Source organism: Lutjanus erythropterus, chromosome 2, assembly GCF_056507025.1.
Source record: "Lutjanus erythropterus isolate fLutEry1 chromosome 2, fLutEry1.hap2, whole genome shotgun sequence".
Classification (NCBI taxonomy): domain Eukaryota; kingdom Metazoa; phylum Chordata; class Actinopteri; order Lutjaniformes; family Lutjanidae; genus Lutjanus; species Lutjanus erythropterus.
In genome coordinates this window covers 29,431,405-29,449,334 of record NC_139318.1, presented here as the reverse complement: position 1 = coordinate 29,449,334, position 17,930 = coordinate 29,431,405, and the positions used below count along the sequence as shown (strand labels likewise).

At 37.6% G+C, this 17,930-nt stretch overlaps 1 protein-coding gene across 3 annotated transcripts in view; it reads right to left on the bottom strand.

Annotated features, from left to right (window-relative positions):
* pax7a (paired box 7a) overlaps positions 1-14,778 on the bottom strand; it is a 62,250-nt gene extending 47,472 nt beyond the window's left edge. Inside the window, exons 1-4 of one of the 3 annotated variants that reach the window (XM_084736635.1) lie at positions 14,305-14,778; positions 12,725-12,960; positions 11,374-11,518; positions 10,870-10,998 (exon numbers count right to left, since the gene is read on the bottom strand). In XM_084736635.1, the coding sequence (XP_084592761.1) occupies positions 10,870-10,998; positions 11,374-11,518; positions 12,725-12,960; positions 14,305-14,392 (598 nt within the window). In that variant the 5' untranslated portion in view covers positions 14,393-14,778. The remainder of the gene's footprint in view (positions 1-10,869; positions 10,999-11,373; positions 11,519-12,724; positions 12,961-14,304) is intronic. The other 2 variants (XM_084736644.1, XM_084736652.1) reach the window with 2 other exon arrangements.
* Between the last annotated feature and the right edge of the window lie 3,152 nt (positions 14,779-17,930).

The following is a 17,930-nucleotide window of genomic DNA, read 5'->3' as shown; positions in this document are numbered from 1 at the left end:
TAACATTTTAAGGGAAACAAGTGCAAAACTAAGTAAATTGTGAGCCTAAAAAAAGTTGTTGTCAGGGCTGCCTTTAAATTTTAAATTGACTAAATCTGAAGAGATAAATTAAAGTAATTTTGTAATGATTTGAAATAAATCAACTTTTCTGATCGACTTAAATTGATATTAATTCACTTGTACTTCAGAAAACATTTCAAAAAGCTCAAGATATTAAGTAGAATCAACAAATATTCAGTCACACTGATGAACATTACAAATAAATTTGTTTTCCTTTATACTTAACTCATTATTTCAAGATTGCAAGTTAGAAGAACTTGTGTCCATAAGTTAAGCATTAACTCGCATATTTAGTATATTTATGTTAAATTAATGTGAAAAGATTAGTTGATTCCACTTAATTCTTGTTTTTACAATGTGGCAGGATGTTTGTGGAATACCCACAAAAGCAATTTGTAAAATCAGTCTTCACAGGGTTTAAAAAGCAGGAAAAAAAAAAGACAGCCTTGAAGATGGTTCTGATTTCTCTGCTTTGAAATATTTGGCTGAAAATCGAAGAGGCAACTGCACGCCAATACTTGTCTCCAGCAGACTGATAAGGCCTTACACAAATATACTGAAGAATTACTGGTGGACCTTTCACAAATTAACCGGCCTTTGTCATTACTTGACATTATCTGTCAGCTGGCAACAACATTTATGTTGTTTGGTAGATAACTTATTAGGCAAAATGACTATGATTTGTGGAATTACATGGTTAATTAAATACTGCTTAAAGCTGAAATTGCTCTGTAAACTGTCTGTCCCCTTTGGCAATTCACCTAGTGGAAACAAAAACAAAAAGAACATGAGATTTTACAGTCTTTAGGAGCAATATACAGTCTGATCATCAGTCTATGTTAGCGGTTTGTTCTCTGTCTTAAAGTCATGAATGCTCAGAACCATTTTATTGCTTGTTGACATTGTTATTGGCTCTCTCTGACAACAGGCAACATTGTCTGTAGAGGTCATGAGGTCAGTTAATTATGCTTGTTTATTGCAGCAAAATGTGTGCAGACGACCTGCACCAGGAGATTTGTTTTAGCTGATGTTACCTGAATTGAACTGGTGTCTTTTTTGTTTTTTCTCTTTCTGGGGGCCACGAGAGATGCCAAGAGGACATCTCAAAGCAATTAAATGAGATTCCTGTCTGATAACTATAGTTTTTTTTTCCATTAAAACCTTTAAAAACTAATCTTCCCTGCTGAGAACACTTGTCTCTCCTCGTGGCATGGCCAGGAATCAGCAGTGAGAGATAAATAAATGGCCTTTTTTAAAAACATTGGCCCTCTTGTCAAGACACATATCCACTCGAGAGCAGCAACAGTCCACATGTCAACTCATTCCTTTCCCATTTCCACTGCTCTCTTTGCTAAGACACTCTTGTCTAATGAAGTAGAGGGGCTGCAATCCCAGTGGGCCGAGCGGCAGAGCTCCTGTCATTCCCTGAGTGTTGTTTTCCCTCCGGACAGCCCAGCCAAGTCCACTATCGAAGGTAATACTCACCAATCAGGATTCATTACAACACCAAATCTATGAATGAACTGCCCACCGCGAGCGAAGCTAAACACACAACTGCCCGGGAGAAGAAATAGGCCTCCCAGGGACCCCCCTCCAAACTAAATTGGATTGCCAATACGGCCCACAGACGTTTGAGAAGTCGAGAAAAACAATGGAGCAGAAAATAAATACTCCAAAGCCACAATGATGACTCCACTTGGTAAACTAACACAGTATTGATCGTCTTCTCTTTTTTTTTTTGTTTGTTTAGAAAAGCCTCATCCCTGCTAATAGCTGTCTCAGAGTGTAATCTCTCCCTTGTCCTCCCCCTCCTCTCCTCCCCCTCCACATTCCCTATTATGTGGCTCCTTTCAACGCGCCTCAAATAGTTTAGGTTCAGTGTCGCACTGGGGTACGGGGCATGGGACTGGGGACCAATTGTTTGCTAATGTTGACACCTGCCAGAGCAGGCTTGGCCTATTTGGGGCCCGCCAAGCTGCAAACTGGATGCTCCCCCTCTTTAGCGAGATTAAGTGTGGGTTGCTGGGGTCACAAATCACTGGACTCCCTCTGATGTTGTGAGGCACAGAGCCAGAGACGGAGAGGACTAAAAGAGAAAGCTGGAGAGGGAGGGACAGAGGAGGGAAGAGGGATAAAGAGTGACAGTCTATTGTTTACTGAAAAGGAGGGGAATAATGTATCTTCTTGAGTGTGCATATAGCCAGTGTGCCCCATTCAAAAAAATATATCAACAGTGAAGCCACGTCGCCAAAGCGCACACAGCATTTTTTCCTGCCTTGCTTTCTGTCTCCTTTTGAGTGCATAAATGATCAGGAATATCTGAAAAGCTTTTTGTTTGAAATTTAACAGGAAAGACCAATTGTCACACCCTGCACATAACAGCTTGTGCAATTTCCACACCCAAAATATAGCATTAGTAGTAGGAGAAAAATCGGATGCAAGGTATTAAACCATCTGCTTTTATGATGATTCACAGGACAGACTTTCTGCGCTGATAAAATGGCCTTGAGTTCCTTGAGAATAAATGAACATGACGATATAGCGTACGCCATCGTTTCTGCAAAGAAAACTCCAAGAAAGTGTTTGTTTACCCAAACATAAATTCCTTTTAAGTTTGTTTAAGCACACATATAGACTTAAGCCCAAGGGAAAACCAGCGTGGCCATGACAGACAGTGCCCAGCTCCTCCCCCTCCTCCCCCTTCCTCCTTTGCAGATGTACATTAATGCAAAAAAAAAGAAGAGGCAGAGATCTGAGCTGCAGCAGAAGCACCCTCTCTCCCTTTAAAAACTGCTGCTGTCCAGCCTGATCGTGTCAGTTTGAAGGCCCCTATTCAAAAGTATTCATGCATCTGCCTTTGAGGCACAATAGCAGCTAGTTTATAAACTGTCTGCCCAGGCACCCAAAGGCTTTAGTTCTTATTGTTTTCGGCCCCTTAATAAACTTTTTGGAGGAGTTCATCAACTTGCCTGAATAGCCTTATGCAGCAAAGTCTCAAGACAGAAAATAACAGAAGGGCCTTTTCTCCTCCCTCTTCTTTCTCTCGTCCTTTTCTAGTGGCTGTTCGTCTAACAATGGCGAGAGTAGGCTGTCAGACATCACAGGGCTTTTTTGTACCAATACAAGAAAAAAAGTATTCAATAAAAAGAGAATGCAGCCCCTTATAATGGCAAGACGATTGTATTTTCGCATGTGCACACAGAAGGTATAGGCTAAGTCAAGCAGCATGATAAGTTAAAAAAAAAGTTGTTTACAAAATTAAAATGTTTAAAACTAAGTATGTGTAAGGCAACAAACAAAAATGACAACAGAAATGACATTAATATTTTGCAGAAATTGTAGATCAAAAAGTTAGTATTTAAATTTTAAATGCCCATGTTTGAATTTCTAAATTAAAACACTGTCAAAACGGAGCAAATCTTTATTTAAAAATGTATTTTGCATCGTCTGACACCTGTTAGACAGGCAGCACAGAAATGATGGGATGCAATAAAATGTAATTTTGGCTGTAAGCCATTAATCCACTGTTATACCTTTAAACTCTGTGTAAAAAAAAATTAGCCAAACTTAAAAGTCTTTAATAGATGTCTGCTGTAATTAATTTCATACCTAATTAAAACAAGGCTATACAGTCCATGCAGGCCGTCCTGTTTAGCCCGCTGGATGGCCATAATTGAAGTAATAGCGGAAAAAAAGGCCTGCTTAGAAAATAAAAGCCCGCAGCGGTCCAATTCAACAACTTCACCCATCCAACCACGCTGCTCATCCCACCCCCCCTTCCACCACCTCCACCATCTGACCCAAAAAGGCCTTATTGGCTGCCCCGGACCAACCACCTACTGTTTCCCACCGATGCACTCGGTGCGTTTTAACACCCTAATTAGATGTGACAAGTTCAACGAGCTGGCTTCAGAGGAGGAAAAGCTGGTCAGGTTATGATTTCCGAGTCAGACTCACAGGGGAATCTGTGGACAGCTGATTCCTGTCAGCCTCATTCATCTTCTTCCAGCCAATTAAACATCACTGCTAACAAAGCAGCGGCAAATTTAGGGAATACATTAAACGCTAAAGTGGAAATGTAAATGTTTAGTGCGATGTTCACCAGGCCGGTAACAGCATAATAATAATAATAATAATAATAATAATAATAATAATAATAATAATAATAATAATCTAAAAAATGTGACAAAAATGGCATAAAATACAAAAAACTACTCTTGATTGGATAGCCTTCAGTTTATGCGTGTATAGTGTACTCTATCTGATATTAAAGTTGGGGTTGTTGATGACATTTGCTACAAAAACAATAGGGTAATATGGGGTGTTTTCTAAAATAAAAGGGTAATGAAGCAAAAATTCCCAGAGTATTAACTGCCAAAACTTAAACCATTTGTCAAAACATCAACTAAAAACACCACAAAATCACCCTCCAAATTACCTCATACAGCACGAAATGAACTGCATTAGCCTAATAGACGTGATAATCTGCAGTGTATGCATGTGTATAGTGTACTATCTGATGTTAAAGCTGGAGTCACTGATGACATTTGCCAGAAAAATAAATGGGTAATCTATAAAATGCATAAAACAGGGTGACAGACTGAAGCAGGAATTCCAAGAACATTACCTGTCAAAACTAAAAATATTATCCACTCTGTTTTAACAAAAACACCACAAGAACCACTCTCCAAGTTATCTTTTATGTAACATGAATTTAATTGATCTGTTCAAAAGCCTAATAGACTAGTGTATACGTCTATATAATGTAAATATTTGATGCTCTGCCGTGTATGTATGTAAAGTGTACAATATCTGGTGGTGAAGTTGTAGATATTAATGACATTTGCCAACAAACTAATATGGCAATATCTATATAAAACTGTAATAGAGGAGCAAAAATTCTCACAATAAAATATTTGCAGAAATATCAACCAATTTTCAACACACCACAAAATCACCCTCTAAATTACCACGAAATTAATTGACCTCAAGAAACATTATAAAGTCAAAATAAACTGACATTTTAAAACTGCATTAGCTATTTAAGACAACCCCAAACCACCCACAGCTTTGAGACGAATTACACCAAGAACAAATCAAACAAAACAAATCAGCTGTAAAAAGTAAAAAAAAAATGAGTTAGACATAATTCAGCCACCTAAAAGTACAAAGTTTTTTCTCTAATATCCCACCTGTTGACACGCGTTACACATGAGAATGATATGTGTGTGTGTGTGTTTAAGACAAAGGGAGGGGATGGAGTAAAACTCAAGCAAAACAGAAAAGGAAAAGATGAAAAATTGAGATTTTCTATTGATTTTGGACCACAGCCCTGCAGGCACAGAGCGCAGGATCCCGGAGCCCCATAGTGAAAATTGGCGGAATAAAACACAGACAGAAATGAGAGACGCGCTGAAGCACCCTACTGTTGTGACAGGATACCTGGAGGGCAACGCTTCCTCTTTAATTTGTCTCGTATGGTTTGAGACCCCCAACCAGACATTCAATCCTCAGAGTCTGCGTAAGCCTACTGAATTTAATTCTCGATGGTGAAATTATATGCTATAATTAAATATCATATCATTTAAAAAAAAAAATGCTCGGTGGCATAGAGGCATCTTATCGACTTTGGTCTTCCTCGGCTTCGTCGTTGTTATCACATTAATAGTAACAACATCTAAAATGGGCCTATCAGCATTTGTGGGGGAAATTGCAGGCTAAACAAAGGGCACCTATGGGCTTACAGCTTATATTCTGATATTTTCGAGCAGGAAATGTTAACCTTGAAATGCTACTATCTGCGCCTAACAATGTGTGATCATAACCCCATAAATGAGGGGAGAAATTGAATCCTTTTAAGTTATTAAGCAGGAAAGGATTATAAACTCGTCTTTATAAATGAGCTAGAAATCCCCATGTCTTCCTCTGTACACTTTTAAATTTCCCACAAGAAGCTGGAGAGGAAAGATTGCCCCTTTTCAAGAGCCCCACAAGAGATGGAAAAACCATTTTTGTGCCCAGATAGGGAGTCGTCCCACATGGTAAGCGCCACTTTAATTAATAGACAGCCTTGAGAGGTATCACTGTCAGCCGGGATAATGGTGGCAGAGCCAGTGTTTGTGCTTCCATGAATATTTCTGATGTGATCAAAGTCAAATGCCAGCACAGAATGAATTTAAGCCTACTCCATTTTTTTTATTTAGCCTAATGCTGTCGACACTTAAAGCTCCTGACACTGAAACGTCTCCCCAGTATATGGTAGGCCTACAAGCTTAAACTGCACTCCTTCAAATTGATGCATTACTCATTACTCATAAGCAGCAATGGGTTTCATGTTATTATGTTGCACGGTTTGCTCGTGTTACCTTGCTGGAACCAATAGGCTAATTTGTTACACTGGTAGCCTAGCTCTTCACCGTAAAATATCACGATATGTCATTAACAACAAATTATACGACCATTTTTGAATTAAAAAAAAATATGTAGAATTCAAAAAATGTCACCAGTTCTAGGGGGGAAATGCGTACACATTGATATGTCTTATCTCAAATCTGCTCAGTGTTGTTTTAGCCACCAAAATGAATGGACAGAAGAAAAAACACAGCTTTATAATTTACCTTCAGTCCAGAGGTAAAGGTGTCAGCAAAAACAATTTTTTTGTCCACTTCTGAAGCTTATATTGATAGTCGTTCACCACTTTCGGCCTACTGACTGAGATATAGAGGTTAGCTGTTACTAGCGTTACCTGGCAACCACTTAACTCTCCTTTATGAGCGTTACCTGGCAACCAACGAACTAAGCTAACTACAATTTAAGCTAGCTAATGTGCTTACTATTTATCAATTTTACATGTTTTTTTTTTTTTTTTTAGTTTTGGTATGTCTATTAAACAGCTGTTAAAAGTTGTAATGTGCTCATGACTACCTCAGACACGTAAATCTTGTCACTGTTTATTAAAATCAGCGAGAAGGTTGACGGCTATGTTAGCTTAGCAAGATAGCCTGAATAAACATAATCTGAACACAGCAGATAAAACACTAAAATGTGCTTAAACTCAGTGATGGCAGCCTAGACAGCCAGGATCTTGTAAAATAAAACATTTCACGTTAAAAACTTCTTTTAAACATAATAGTGTCCTAAAATGAGCCCATTAAATTGACAATTTACTGTTTACAGCCTATTATATAGGCTGTAAAATTAATTTAAATATATATATTTGAGTTGTTAAGAGAAGAAATTGGTGTTTAAGATGAGCAAAAAGGGATTAGTAGATTGCTGTTTAGTTAAAAAATTCTTTTAAATATTACAGTGAGTAGGTCTACTTTATTATTATTATTATTATTATTATTATTATTATTATTATTATTGTGCCGTGTCTTTCAGCTCCTGCCCCCTTTATAAGAAATGTAGGCCTACCGATGTAAATTCCAGTGAAATGTGGCTTGAGTGGCTGCGGGGACGGGGGAGGTTAATCCGAGTTTAATGCAGTGAAGCACAGCGCAGGGTCTGGGCTATGATGGGTATGTTATCTCTGCCCAACATTTGGGTCTCCCTCAATTTCCACCCAGCCAAATAGCTGCGAGAAAGTGCAGATGGAGTCACTCTCAATGCCTGAGGAAAAAACGTTATTAATAGCTAAATAACTTCCCCATACTTTCACTGAATCTCTCTCACACACTGTTCCAGATGGATTTGTTTGAAGTGGTCTCTCGCTTCATTCCCCTGTCCTTCTCATTCAGCACGGCTTTAGACCCGAAATATAGCTACATTATATTACCATACACTTAGAGACTGGGTGTGCGTGCGCGAAAGAGTGTGTGTGTGTGTGCGTTGTGCGTTTGTGACGTGGAGAGCATGGAGGGGGCAGCTTTTCACATTTTTCATCACTATGGGCCGAGTTTATGGTTAATAACAGCAGAAATTATTCTTTGTGTGTTTCTTTGTTTGTGTATTTGTGTAGGAAAACAGTTGTACCAAAGGAGTAGAGGATGACGTATGAGGTAAATTAACAAACATTTACAGGTAACTTACAGAAGATACTGAGACAGAAATCGAAAAAAAGGAAAATCTTGACAATTATTTTATCAAATATATTTGGAGATATTTGAAACAAGGTAAATGTCACAATTTATGCCTCAGATTCATTGTAGTAAAAATGGCACTGAAGTGAATGTAACAGTAGCCTCCTCTTTGCCAGTCCTAACCTGTATCTTTGGTCTGTCTGACTTCCCTCACACCTCTCCGCTGCTCTGTCACTTTCCTTCCCTGACGCGCGGAAATAATCCCACCTGGCATCTGTTTAATTACTTTGAGGACCTCAGGTAATCCTGCGATTTGCTGAAGTGTCCATCGCCTGTCTCCACCTCATCTGACAGTGTGGCAGATGGACGCCGGACAGCTGATTCACCTTCTTTTTCTGGCGCAAAACAAAAGGATGCCCAAGTTTGCACAGATGCAGTACAACATTTCCCCTATTTCTTGCGCGTAATTAAACTTTAGCACATAATTTAGCAGCCGTAGACATGACCATTAAGGTGCGCATTCATTTCTGCACTAACAGAAGGAGGGTGGACAAAGATCTCCGCTCAGTGATCAACACACTACTAACAATAATCAGAATAAAAAAAAGGGACAATACAGCAGCGTGTAAAGGTGGAGTTATTTCAGTACATACACCGTGTTTTGCTTGATTTAGCTTCTACTGCATCCTCCTGAGAAATAACTCCATGCACAAAATAAAACATTTACAATACTGTAATATGGTAAATACACGTTTAATAAAGCTAGATTAGAGCTTGGATAAATCCGTGATGTAACCTCTGAGAAAATCAAATACACAGGCCTAATAAACAAATAGATAAATAAATAAAGTCTTAAAATCTGGATAAGTAAACGAAAAAAAAAAATCTCATGAATTTTGTGCCCTGGGCGAGCCACTGTGAGCTCCGCTCTGAGATGAAAGTGAAAAGAAATAAAAGGCTCTATTTAATCTGCTTTAAAACCCCTCTCCACATAAGGGCTGTGCTTCAAACTCGGAGAGTGAGGGGCTGATTGGGGATAAATACATTTCTTACCATGCCTGCGAGCTATTACACCCGGCACGAACACAGCCACCTATTCAGCAACCATCGTTTCCAGTGCTTACTCTAATAAGTATTAACATTATTAGATGCCATCCGGGTGCCGGTAGTCTAAACTGCTTTACGCACAGGGTGCGTCTCTTTTTATAGCAACGTAATTGAGTCCCAATTTAAAACACAAGCAGCGCTAAGAAGAAAATAGAAGCATGGACATTATGTGGATATTTTGTACTAACAGTAGAAAGTCAATAATAATGCAGTGATAACACTTAAACTATCACATTACTCAGAAAACCAGCAGTTTGGCGCGGCTCGGTTGTGCGTAAAGAGCAGACGCTCCAAAAAATGTTGGTCATTTACCGCCAGCAGGGTTAACAGATCATCTATATGGACACCGGAGATATTTGCAACAAAACTGTGACATTTTTCTCATAACATTAATGCGTGGTGTGACAGAAAAAAGAGACCGTTTTCACGCTATCAACCGATTCTTCTCCAACGGGCCATTATATAAAATTACAAAACTATCTACCAGCGGGGCGTACTGAATAATTCATCTCCTTTTATGTCTCTCCTTGCCCTTTGTCCAAACTTTTCTCTCTCTTTTTACCCCATTTTTGAATGAGAATGGACGGGCCCATACTCTCCCTTTTCGCTGTCCTGCTTTCCAGGATTTGCTTTTGTACCTCGGACTCTTCACTTTAGAAAAGGCGTCAATGGAGGGGACGTTTTGCTCGTTGAAGTTCATCTTCAAGTTTGAAAAATTTTTGGCAGTGTCTTTTTCTGAGGAAAAAAGGAGGCTTTTGTGAACTCTTATCTAAACCCCCCCATTCACTCATGTTTGATCATCAAAAGGGGCCAACCTTTAGACTCAGTGCATTTTCAAGAAAACAGTGAAGCACTAAACATGGTAAAAATATGACAATAAAATCAGAAATTTGTCCTTTAAAATATCCAACAAATCTACGTCTACTCTTAATAAATAAATATAAAATAACATTGAATGAGAAAAATCTCACATTTTCTAATTTAAAGTCTGATCGCTCCTGTGTCATGCCTTATTTTATAACAATATATATATTTTTAATATGTAAAATACGCTACAAAAATATTATATATCACAAGAGATAGGCTATCAATACACTTTAATTTATTATAATCTTGTAATTGGCTACTATAGACAAACGCTGACAGCGAATACCTGCATCAAAGCTTCATTTTCCCTCCTCGCAGCATTACTAATAGAGCAAATAATAATATGAACATTGATTTCCACTTTAAGTGACAAGTGGTGAAATGTCAGTGAACTGACATCGATTGTGAAATGGGTCAACTGTCAGCTGTCGTTTAGAGGTCGTTAAATGAGTGAATGAATGAGGAGGAATTCGCTACACAAATTAATTTTCTGCAGTTAAATACCTTCTGCCAAGGCTTCTCATAAATAATTGAGTGAATGAACAACTGCTGGCTCGGAGTTAAAAGCAGGAATAAATTCTCTGCGTTTAGCTGCTGCAGCTCTCGGCTGTGGGACAATTTCCCAAGAGGACGTAAAGTAGGAAGTCTATTTAAAACAATTACTTCCTGCTTACAAGGCTGCAATTTACTCAGCATAATGATAATAATAATAATAATAATAATAATAATAATAATAATAATAATAATAATAATAATAATTTAATATTTCAGACATATATACAAAAGGGCCATATACTTTCTGCTGTTAACTTACATTTATCACCGAGGATGCCATCGATGCTATGCTTTGTTTTCTTTTCTCCATCTTCATCCTTCTTATCACAGTCATCCTCGTCATCTTTTTTGCCAAATCGGGCCCTCAAAACGCGGCTGATGGAGCTCACTAATGGCAACAAAAAGGTAAATGGGTGATTAGCCCTAAAACCCATAAAAGAACCATAAATAATCCTATCATACATTTTTAGAAGGATACCATACAAAAAAAAAGCACAGGAAAAGTTTGAGAAAATGTTTAAAATAAAATAATATATTAAATGAGCAGAATTACACTATAAATGCAATAATAATAAACTTAGGCATATTTTCCCAACAGGCTGATATTTTTTCTTTTCTGGGTCAAAAAGCCATAGGTGTGCTACTACCTGCTACACTGAAACATGTTATTAATATCAATAACTGAGGGGTTCAAAACATGTTTGATGTTCAGAAGTGATGCTGCAGTGTTCGCTCGTAATAAGAAAAAAAAAGTGCAGCTTACCAGATGAAGCCTCACCTGAAGGAACTGTGCTTCTGTCGCACACCCCGTCCTTCAGCAGCTTATCCCGGATCTCCCAGCTGAACATACCCGGGTTTTCTCTCTTGTACTCCTCGATCCGCTTCTCCACGTCAGGAGTTGCCACCTGCTTTAGGTTTGAAGGAGTGTAAAAGGCAAGAAAAAGGGGAGAAAAGAAGGAAGAAATTTCAGACAGTTTTAATTGAGAGGGTATTTTAAAGGGAAAAAAAATGATTCGATAAATATGTCCTAAAAATTAATGTTGAAAATAAAAGACAAAAATATGGGATACGAGAGATTTATTTATCGTTACACAACAGCGTTGTATAGCGAGATTTTGAGGTAGTTCGTCTTTGCCACTCATAACAAACAACATATCAAATTATGTACAGTAGATTGGCTGAAGAGATAAAAAAAAAAAAAAAAAAAAACACATAACACAAAACAAACTATTTTGTGGTGAGGATGACGATGTATTATTTGTAATATTTTAATGGGAACATTATAAAGGCTTTATAAACGAAGTATTTCACACCAAGGAAAACATGTCCCCATGTAGTGTATATATATATGAACAGAAATACTGAAATAGAAAACCCTCATTATTTAGTGTTAAATATTCAAACTTTTGCATAATAAATCATTACTGAGCACCACAGAAAAAAAGTAAAATTAGAGGAATGGGTTTCTGAAAATATAAAATGTTTGGCACAAGTTTTAATTATTTGAGATTTTTCTCAGTTATATATAATTTTGGATATTTATTTAAATATTTATAGAAACAAAATAGGAGCTGCAAAACTTGTTAGAATCAGAAATGATGTTTCAGACGTTTGATGTTTTCATTATTTTTTTTCACGATCATGTGAAATATTAGATAGTTATGTAAATATTTCAGAAAAACAAACAAACACATTTTTTTATTGCAAAGTTTGTTATAACCAGAAAGGATGTTACAAGTGGGCTGTGATGTAAATGTCACTGATTATTATTATTATTATTATTATTATTATTATTATTATTATTATTATTATTGTCGTATATTTCATATATCATTAAACTTCCCAGTATGTGTATATGTATATACGATGTATCATTTACATTTCCAAATTTATATACTGTATATACATATACATACACATAGAAAATAATGTCAGACTTATGGCTAGACAATGTATATGATATCCTCATATGTCGAACATGTTTTTTGTGCTGATTGTTGCTCTTCATCAGGCTGTTAAAACAACCCAACATCAGGTGTCATGCACCTCATGACGCTCATGTATCCTCCCGCCGCAGTGACCCACTGACAGACCCGTTCCTGGACCCCACTCACCCTGGGCTTGCTGCCTCCTATGGCGCCCGGACGGATAGAGCCGGTCTCCTGGTATCGGCAGAGGATCTTGGAGACACAACCGTGAGAAACTCGCAGTTGTCGCGAGATTACGCAGGGTCGGATGCCGTGGTGGGCCATCTCCACTATCTTGTGTCGGATGTGATTTGGCAGGGGCCTCCCGTTGATGAACACACCGCCAAGCTGGTTCACCCTACCCTGGCCCAGAGGGGTGGATACTGCGCCACAATAAACAATAAAAGTCTCAAAAAAACAACAAAAACAACAACACATCCAGTCCTTTTAAAGATCTAAAATGTTCTCTTAAGTGTGGGCTTTAAATGAAGCCAATTCAGTCTGTGTTATATAGTCAAATAGAGGCATGTTTGCTATGTTACTGACTTTTAATGGGACGCAGTTTACGCACATTATCATATTAGACATTTTCAAGAGAGCGTCGTGCCAAATTCATCCAGCGTCTGTCTGGCTGACAGGATGTATCCGAGGCCACTTCACGATCCAATTTCACATTCAAGAGACACTAAAGAGGGTGACACTTCCCACCTTGATTATTCCTAGTCATGCTGTACAAATATTGATGTGATCCTTTGAGTCATCTCTTTGCTGTGTGTATTATGGCCATTTCCAGCAGCAGGACACTTGAACAAATCCCGCAGCTCGAGTAACTTGCGAGCTACGTGGTTTTTGTACATTTCAGTCCAGGGCACTTGAGCACGAACCTGGTGTAATGGGAAAACTGTTCCCATAAATGCATGCAAATACAAAGTGATCTTTTTTACGCCCATATGTTCAGACAACTCGAGTGTGGGCATCGAAGTTTATATGAAAATTACCAATTAGATTGCTTTTTTAGCAATGAGAATAAGAATAAGAAATAAATAAGAAATGTTCCTTAAAATATAACTTAACATCTAATTATTCTGTAATGTGTTGTATTATGGAGGTAAATTAGGCTAATGTTGGGTTAGATACAATTTTATTCCAAAGAATAATTTAAAATACAAGATTTCCAAAGTCTTGTATTATTATTAATACAATTTCTCTGTAATTTCAAAGTCAAAGCATGAAAAACAGAACAGATACATAAAATAGAAAATAAAAACAGTTTAATAATTAATATAAATAATAAATAAATAAATAATAATAAATAAATAAGTCATATTATTGACAGAAGATCTGTCTCAACTTAAATAAATTTAACATTACTCACAAATAAATACAGGCTGGCCAAATAAATTTATAAAAAATAACATAATATCAGACTGAATCATTGGTAATAATGTATTTTCTTTAATAAGGCTTGAGGCTGATTTTCAAAATAAAATCGAACTGATGTTTTCCTGCACCTATAATTCACTTCTGATTCAGGTTGTTAACTTTAATCATCAGTGACTGGAGGTCGCATTTGTTCACCCACCTTTTTATTTCCCAGCATGTCGCCGGTAACAAACTGTGCTCCGTGTGACTATCACGCTATACAAGCTGACAGAGTGGAGCACTGATGAGTTTTGTCACAGCACAACAAGTTCAAACACCAAACACATGTTGACGATTTTTCTTACCTTCCAGGGGGAAGCCGGTTCGAGGGTAGTTCTGGCCTGGCGCAGGGCGCACCATCCGAGGCACTGTTCCTGGTAAAGTAGCCATCATGTAGCTACTCAAAACAAAACAACAAAAGCGGACTCGAAGCTGCTAATCTCACAAAAGTCCAAGTAAAAAAAAAAAACGGAATGTCTTCAAAAATGCTCAAAAAAAGATGCTGTCAAATCCCAATCCCAGGCGGAGAAACTGGACGAGCCCTTCTTCCACCGGGGAGAAAAAGATGATGCTCCTCTGGTGCGATACGAGCCAAAATAAAAAAGAAATAATCTCTTTATAAAATAAAAATCTGCAAAATATAGCAGTTGCACTTGAAGTTGTGTGTGAGAGTTGCAAAAATGCAGTGTTATTCTTTTCCCTTGGTGTAGTTTGGGTTCAGTATAATGTCTGCTGGCTGGTTGGAAGTAGTTTAAGTGGCCAACTTTCGTGCATGTTGTAGGAGGAGACAGCCGAGCGCTCCCATAGGCTCCCTGGCCTTTCTTTTATGGATGAAAGAGAGTGGGTTTAGCCACAAGCCGGCCGACCAATCAGAGCGACACATTCCACTTTTAATTCACTGCTGCCTCCCTCATAAGACTCCACACACCAAAAACCCAGTTCAAAATGTTATTATATCTAAATGTTATTCTAAATCCTGTCTTTTCAAAGAAAGTGTGTCTGCTCCCATGACATTCAGCTGTTCAAACCTGTGGAATATTAATGCTTTTAAAAGATGATTTTCTTTCTTTCTTTCTTTTCTTTCTTTCTTTCGTGATCAGAAATATCTCAAGAAAATAAAAAATATGTCTGCATCTATAGCCCCAGTGGCAGAGCAATAAATTCAAACTGAAATAATTTTGTACAAAATCGTAATCGCAAATTGTTCAAAATAGTTATTGCTCATATAATTTGTAGACAAATAATTAATTTCAGATTAAAATATCACATTAGAAAAATATCTTAATAACTGTTAAAAAAAATATTCTGTTTATGATCAAACTTCAGAGTGCAAACGCCTGTGTCCAAACTTATTCTTCCATGGATGCACCGGTGCGCACACAGAGCTTCGTGTGAATAAAAAAAAAATCACGGCCCGGAATAATTGAGTGAGGACCTGCTGATGTGGTTTCTAAGTGGACAAAATGCTGCGCAAAAGCAGCCCCGCTTGGCGAAGGTTAGACCATAAGATGCGTTTGGCTTGTTAACCTTTCAATTAAGTAAATGTGCGCAGCATGAGCATCTAAATCGCTCCTATAGCTTTTGTGGTAATTACAACATTTGGATCGACCCGCTATTGACGACAACAGGTTGACTTGCCCTCCAGAACGCACAAGAGTAATTGCTTAAAGGTAATTCTTGAAGAAAAAAAATAAAATAATGCGCTACTATTAAACTCGAATAAAAAAGAGCACATATGGCAGAAAAGAAGAGGTGCATGTGTCAACTCTGTGGGCCCACCGTGCATATAAAACTGTGTGACAATTGCCGTGGAAAACACTCCTGGTGGAAGGCAATTTCACAAATAATTTTAGCAACAATTAGGGAGTGTGGAGGGGTGAAATGGCGATTTCACATGCAGATGTGCCGGTGGGAAGGATCTGGTACCCTGCCGAATAGCTATGACCCTCACTCTCCCGCTTTGGTTTGCTTCACATGGGACAGAAAGGCACAAAGAGACCGCCTCACCCTCCTGGGAAGGCGCAAAGAGCACTGGATTAAGTCAAGCATCAATCATGTGAAATCCAAACAATAGCAAATTTCTCTGATGGAAAGCGTGTTCTTTCACAAATATTTCAGCTCTCTGCCTCTCTGAGGCTACAACAGGTATGTTTCTGAAATCACACACAGACACGCAAATAAAGCTAATAATCCCGTCTCTCTGCAAATATGATTGGTTCACATCCAGCAGGTCTTGCCTCTGTTATCCTAATCATTATTAGCCTGGTATTCATTTGTTATGGAGCTGTTAATAATTACACCCAAACAGAAAAGAGTTTGAAGTCTGCAGAGAAATGTTGCATCATTTACAGTACACATTATTATTATGAATTTTAAACCTTGAGTTGCTCAGTTTGTAATATTTTGGCAAACAAAGAGACACAGGTGTTGTTTCACTTGTAGGACTGAAATATTTACTGCAGAAGGCATATATCCTGTATATTCATAATGATGATGAGGATACTTTGCTCTTAAATTTAAAGTTTTTCATGCATCACAGCAGCTCCATTTGCAACATCAGAAAAGACAAAAAATTAAGACAAGAAACAAAAATGCATACATGTATTTATTCTAACTGAAATGTTTTTGTTCATTTTTAGGTATTTCTGTTGATGCTGATAAAGTTTTCATCCAAATAAAAAGTTAAGTAGAGTTTACTGAAGATCAGTTTCCAGATCATTTAGTTATTTAATCACACTATTTTACAGTTGTTTGATTGTGTCCAATTTTTACACCATGTTTAAGGACATTTCCAAAGAGACCAGATGATAAATTAATCAACCTTAAACGTTTTGTAACTTCAGTTTGCTGTGAACTGAGTCTAGAAGCATTAAACTGTTATTACAGCATGCTCATTAAAACAATGGGGTCAGTTTTACTTTCATTAGACCATTGAAAACAAAAAAACAGAAAACCGTACAAAAACAGTTGATTTTAATCTTACAGTAGTTGTTCTGTATTTTATATTTAGGATTACCATATTTGGTGCCACTTAACAATAAGACTACCCTTGTAAATATTTACAAATACTTTATAAATCATAGATAATCATTTTAAACAAGTAATTACACAGTTTTCATACATTGATGTGGACTCACTATTTGGCAACGTCCAATTTCTGTTTAGAGTTACTACCATTTATAACTGGGAAAATGGAGTCTTACTGTAAAGTATAAATGGTGCATGCTGAAAAGGTGAGGGTTGACAGTATTGTCGAATCCTTCTTGTGTGAATCTGGTAGTTCGATAAGTTAATTTGATAGGCAAAATGAAACTTTTTGACAGTCAAAATATGCTGATGGTGGTTAAATGCTCGTAGCTGAACTAATATCTGATGAAGCTGACAGGTATAAATGCTGCTGATGAAGAAGACAAAGTAAGCAATGAGATCTGAGGCGTAATAATAAAATGGGTCCACTATTTGGCAAGCAGCTGTTGCCCTTTTTACCAGTGTATTGTAACAGCTTATTAATGATTTATAAAGTGTCTACAACCAAATTGGTAACCTGCTTATAAACCACTTATAAATCAATTATAAGGGTACTCGTATTTTAAAGCGATACCCAATATTTTCAAATTGCGGTGGCACCATGTCCACTAGTGGGCGTTTACTATCTCCACTCTTCCCATCAGTTGATTTATGTTAGAAAAAGGGCACTTTTTACGTGATCTTCATGCGGCTCCAAACCACAGTTTAGCAGTCTTAATGCGTGAATGCATAATGTTTCTGTATCATCTGACCACAAGTTGCATCTGAATCACACTCGTCCTCATCACACCCTAAAAACTCCATTTGGCCTGGTTGTTTCTGCAGGGTTCAGCAGCTCAGCGACGTCTGGCTCATATAAGAAACTCTGTCACTTAAGTTTCCTCTCAGCTGCAGCAGCAGACAG